General features: G+C 34.3%; 1 protein-coding gene across 1 annotated transcript; it reads left to right on the forward strand.

Moving 5' to 3' along the window:
* The first annotated feature begins 41 nt into the window (after positions 1-41).
* LOC105338585 (glucosamine-6-phosphate isomerase 2) lies at positions 42-4,257 on the forward strand. Its single transcript, XM_066074763.1, has 6 exons — positions 42-181; positions 368-491; positions 981-1,082; positions 1,648-1,830; positions 2,445-2,629; positions 2,988-4,257. The coding sequence occupies exons 2-6, from the start codon at positions 368-370 to the stop codon at positions 3,234-3,236; spliced, it is 843 nt and encodes a 280-aa protein (XP_065930835.1). The 5' UTR covers positions 42-181; the 3' UTR covers positions 3,237-4,257.
* Positions 4,258-6,105: the final 1,848 nt, after the last annotated feature.

The raw sequence follows: 6,105 nt of genomic DNA on the forward strand, positions 1-6,105 counted from the left end.
CGATGAAGAAAATGTTGTTTCAGCTGGTTAATATGTGTATGAAACAAACGGTTATTTCATTATAACTCAAAGCGGCAGATGTCGCAAGAAGCAGAACCGTTTTTGGTAATATCAGCTGTTTTGTCTCACTAATCATTGCTAATTGCCTTGTGACAAATTGCCTACACAAACAGTACTGGAGGTATATTTTTTAAAATCTGCTGAACATTACCTATATATTTATGCAATAAAGAATCTTCAATGTTTGAAAATTGGAATTGTTCGATATAATGTTTGCATGTCTGCATGGATACTTAAAAATATGCATATGGAAGTTTTAAAAAAATCATTCTAAATCCTAATATGAAGGGTTTTTTTTTTATGACAGATGAGGCTAGTAATTCTTGACAATTATGACAAAGTCAGTGAGTGGGCCGCTAAGTACATCAGGAGAAGAATCAACGATTTTAAGCCAGGACCAGACAAGTACTTCACTCTGGGTCTACCAACAGGTATAATATTGTATTGTGCCGTAGAAAAAACTGAATTGTGGTGTATTCTTTAAATGCTAGAGAACTCGTACCCAAAAGAAGTTGTACATGAAGAACTTATACTGTACTGCATTGGTTCAAGTTCTTCTGAATCAGTCGAACTAATTAAATTGGCATGCATAGATCATGTGAACAAGACAATATATTGAAGTACAAACTTCTCAGATAAAACACTATACATGCAATACCGGTTAGTATATACCCCATGTAACATTTGATGATTGTCACATAATAGTGATCAGTTATCATTTTGTCTACATGCACACATTGACAAGTTTAAACAAAAACAGGTTTTCAGCAAAAAATATAGTATACTGTTGCTGGTACAATGTACTTACAATGTAATTATGTGTCCTACTCTTTATTTCTGTTTGATTATTCATTATTACAATGTTTACATTAATAATACATGGCTGATGTACATGTATTTTCATTTTTTTTTCCCATTAGGAAGCACACCATTGGGGACGTACAAAAAGCTGATAGAATTTCACAAAGCTGGTGCACTAAGCTTTAAGTATGTCAAGACATTCAACATGGATGAATATGTAGGTCAGTAAAAGCTTCATGGAGTTTATGCTGTTGTTCATATAGAATAGGCTATTGTTCCATGCTTTGAATTCTGATCCACTTGTCTGTATAAGAAAATGATTCACCATTTTGAATTATAGACCTGTATTATCACCCACGTGCATGCAGTCATTGATGGCAACTGGGCATCTTTGCCTGGCATAGGTTTAGAAGGATTCGTTCCTATCTCTGTAGAGGAGAGTAGTGGATTATAAATCCTACGCTAGTGAAGATGGCACCTGGGATTAAAGTGGAAAGAAGTAAATGTTGCTATTGTCCCCAGGTTAACAGGTTAATTGTCCCCAGGTTAACTGTGTGTGTGTGTGTGTGTGAATATATCGGGTCTCAATAGCTCTGTCACTAGAGTGCTGACATAGAATACTAGATGCTGTGGGTTTGATTTCCTGTTGAGACAAATTGACTTTTCACCAACTGTTGCACACTTAAACAGCGTAACGAAAGATCCAAAAGACTGAACAATAACCAGATGGATTAATAGCTAATTATGATTGCAAGAATTTTTGACATGCTTTGACAATTGTTGTAGGCCTTCCCAGAGATCATCCGGAGAGTTATCACTCCTTTATGTGGAACCATTTCTTCAAGCATATTGACATACAGCCAGAAAATGCCAATATTTTGGATGGCAACGCCACAGATGTCAAACAGGAGTGTGAGGATTTTGAAAGAAAAATTACAGAGGCTGGAGGCATCGAGCTGTTTGTAGGCGGTAGGGAATTACAAACAACAATATCTTATATTATATATAACAATAACAAAATATACGGTAACCAAAAATGTTACCTTATCAGACTGCATGTCTCAAAAATCAAAACAAAGAAGAGAGGATCAGATGAAGCATTGCTAGATACCTACAGGTAATCATGTCTGTCATCGGTGATTATTAAAAGATGTAATCCTCTAATAAGTTTTCCTCAGGTTATATCGAGGCCTGCATTAATATACACTTACACAATTGTTTTAATACCAATGATAACCTTTGCACAAGCTTAGTTTTGTTCACCCAAGGTTTTGTCTATTGTAGATAAATTAGTTAATATTTAGCTTATGCTAATGTTTAATATTTTGTTTTATGTAACTCATATTCATGACTGTATGCCGATATGGTAATTGTCAATAGATGAATTGAATTGGATTAAATATCAAGCTCTTAGGAATAACAACGATAGTTCTTGTAATTTTACAATTCTTTGACAATTTTTTAATAACAATTTTAGAATTGACAGTGATTTCATGAACTAAATACAGACCAAAATGTAAATGCATCATGATCAATGATCAGCTCACATCAGCTTACATTGATATAATTATGGTTTTGTTCAGGAATTGGCCCGGACGGTCACATCGCATTCAATGAGCCAGGCTCCAGTCTGGTATCTAGGACCAGGATAAAGACCCTGAACAAGGACACCATTATGGCCAACGCTCGGTTCTTTGATGGTGACCTGTCTAAGGTTCCGCAGCAGGCTCTGACTGTAGGGGTGGGGACGGTGATGGACGCCAGGGAGGTAATTTGATGTCACAGTCAGGTTAAAAATTCACTCTCTTTTACTTTCAATACACTCCATTTTTGACTCTTATTGGAAATGCTAAGTAGAATTACATGCTAGAGCTGTTAAGAAAGGAAAGTTATAATCATGGTAGATAACAATCATCAAGAAGCAAAAAGGAGGAGGGCTGGTCCCACCGCTTTTGGAAAAAAAAATGTACTCTTTTCTTATAGTTATCTATTAAAAAAAATAGTACAAGCCAAATTTGCCCCTCCTCTTTTTGTCTGACCCCATTCACTATTTGTCTCGCCCTTCTGCTTTAAAATACTATGCCACCTGCCTGAACAATCATGGAAGGGTTTTGTATTTTTAAAAGGTGATGATTTTGATTACTGGAGCCCACAAAGCCCTGGCCCTCCACAAGGCCATAGAGGAGGGGGTGTGTCACATGTGGACCGTGTCCGCCTTCCAGCAGCACCCCCAGTCCATCTTCATCTGTGATGAGGATGCCACTCTAGAGCTCAAGGTCAAAACGGTCAGGTACTTCAAGGAGTTGATGTCCCTCCACAATCAGCTGGTGGATGACCCTGTGAAGGACAAGATCAAAGGGGTCAAGGCCAGCTAGGCATCTCACCACACAGAGGGAGGAGAAATCCACAGGGAGGGCCCCAGATAACGACTGCATGTCCACGGGATATGTTGGCTAGTCCTATTTAACTTTCATTGGTGCTTATCACTGGTAGTGCTTTAGATTTATTATTACCGGGTAGTTTATGTTCATAAGTACTGTGTATATGTTTGTTAAATTGTTTAACATGAAAATTATTTTGACTATTGATTTTATAAGCTATATGCCAGAGTCATTTATGAATTACCTCAAATTAAAAACAGCAATATATTTTTCTTGCTATGTTTTGTTTGGAATTTTTCTATTCAAGATTCTTGCCTATCTCAGATCTTGCTACCTGTTCATATTAAGATCTGATTTTCTTACCTCTATTTTGTGTGCATTTTTCAGGCTTTTATAGTTTCCAATTCATTTAATACGGTTTTGTCATCTTATCAGCTGTATCTATTGTAATAAGAATGAACAGGTTGTGTACATTATATAGAGAACCCATACTACTTCATAAGATGTTACCTTCAATTCATGCTGTCTTGTAAGAACTCCATTGCCAGTGCTTTTACCAGTATATAAATATATCTGTGTATAACTTAGAAATAGATCTACTATAATTCAGGGTAAAGAGTCAGTGTATCAATGTGGTAATTTGTCTATCTTCGTAATAGTTATGGGATAATTTAAGATTCTTTTTTTTATAGATACACATGTATTTCCAATTCTAAATTTTTATAACCCCATAAAAGAGAAAAATTCCTTTACATACATGTATGTATGAAAAATTATTCATAGCTTTTTTAAAATGTAATATATTTTGAAATTATAAAATATGACACCCCTCTGTGTAATTATCAAAATTGTGACCAACATTTTTATATAAAAAGGAAATCGTACCACTTGAACTATTACATTCCAATCTCACGAATCTCTGCTCCTTTGTGTAGTTTGATTCTTTGAAAGATTCCAATTATTAAATTGTATGAATGTATCAATAATTTGATAAATTAAAAAATATTCAATTTGATGTTTATTAGACTGCCTTAATCTTCAGACTTGGAGCCCTTGTTATAGTGCATCAATGATTACTACTGTGAATGGAAACAAAACAATTCACTTATTTAAGAGACACGGTATAAAGATTTTCCAGTGTCTTTGTTTGCATTAGCCCTACAAATTACATTTGTAACATATAGTTCAATAATTTCATCAATGACACAAATGAAGTACTGTTGGGGCACTAGCAGGGTTCGCATTAATATACAAAATGAAAGCATAAAAATGTTAATAATTTAATCGTACACTTGCCATAGTATGTCATAAGAAATAATTCTTTGAATATTAAGAGGAGATCAAATCTATCATACAGTCGGACTTCATTGGATTTGATCACGCCCAGACCCTAAAGATTGTCTCATAACAAAAACTGATTCCTCATTCCTTAATTTTAAAATATTCCTCATGATTCTACATATATATTCATACAAGTACACTTTCCGAACATTATCCAAATGTACCGTATATCGTAAGAAATAATTCTTTGAATATTAAGAGGTAATAGAATCTATCATACAGTCGGACTTTATTGGATTTGATCACGCCCAGACCATAGTGATTGTCTAATAATAGACAAGGATTCATTCCTCATTCCTTAATATTCCTCATAATTCTACATATATACTCATACAATCATAGACTTTTTAAATGGATTTTAGTAAAGCTAAGCTTCCTAAGTCACACATTTTGTTTCCGCCAGGAATCATTTGCCTTTCCATACATGCTTTATTGTAATACATGTGTGAGAATGGGAACCAAAGAGTCCAAAGTCTCGCACATATGTACATGTTATAAAGGAAAATTTACTGCACACCACAAAGGCAAGAAAGCCATAAAAAGTAAAACAAACAAAAAGTTCAACAATATAACCATAATTTATTTCAGAGCTCCTTCACTGGAGCAAAAAAATCGTTTACAAGCACAATATATTTGTATTTATCACAGATGAATCAAAAAGCATTCCCATAATATGAAGAAATGACAGACAATGGTTTATCACAATGTATTTTTCAAGAATTCAATGTAAATGAAAAATCAGAGACACAAAAATTTACACCATAAACATTACATGAACCTTCAAAAATTAAAACACTTTTACACACCATTTTGGTTTTAAACTAATAAAAAATGCACAGTTATCTAGAAAAATGCATTATTTGCAGAAAACTTTACTCGTTTCAAAGAAATATTGTGACAATTAAAGCTGCTTGGTCCGATTTTTTTGTAATTACAGTATCAATTTTTTCCCCATACAAATCATTTATCTTAGAAAGTTGTGGACTTTCTCCTATTTACACCAGCAGAATCAGTCTCCTTTCAAAGTTAGAAATATTCAAAGTAAATAAAAATAATTTCTCTTTGGGCAAACGAAAAAACAAACCAAAATGCATCACGGGAATGTTTAGAAAAGGAAACCGCTTGGTTTCGTCCCCCGAATGATTGGGGTTATTCAACCCGCATGCTATGCATCGATTGTAAAGAAAGCAGACTTTGGAAATATTAGCGAACAAAACGTACACATGTTTATTTGTAACTTGTCTGATCATTTCGACCTTTATTTAAAGCGATGACAAAATCGTAATACAACCATACCCGTCTCGTCGTCAGGGGTGAAATTTAACATGAGGCGAAATAACGCGGTACCTTGTTTTGTAAGCAAATTTTGTACGTATTTTTCTTCATTGAAATTTGGCATAAATGACGGGTAAAACTACTGCAATGTCTATCATAATACATATACTATAAGCATAGCCATCGTTTAAAAGCGTGCATAAAATTTGATATAAAATCGGACCAAGCAGCTTTAAGATTGTAAAAA

This window comes from Magallana gigas, chromosome 2 (assembly GCF_963853765.1).
Source record: "Magallana gigas chromosome 2, xbMagGiga1.1, whole genome shotgun sequence".
NCBI lineage: Eukaryota > Metazoa > Mollusca > Bivalvia > Ostreida > Ostreidae > Magallana > Magallana gigas.

Coding starts and splice junctions, on each gene's coding strand:
- LOC105338585 (XM_066074763.1), top strand. CDS start 368: ATGAGGCTAGTAATTCTTGACAATTATGACAAAGTCAGTGAGTGGGCC. Junction 492..980: donor CACTCTGGGTCTACCAACAG/GTATAATATTGT, acceptor TTTTCCCATTAG/GAAGCACACCATTGGGGACG. Junction 1,831..2,444: donor CATCGAGCTGTTTGTAGGCG/GTAGGGAATTAC, acceptor GGTTTTGTTCAG/GAATTGGCCCGGACGGTCAC.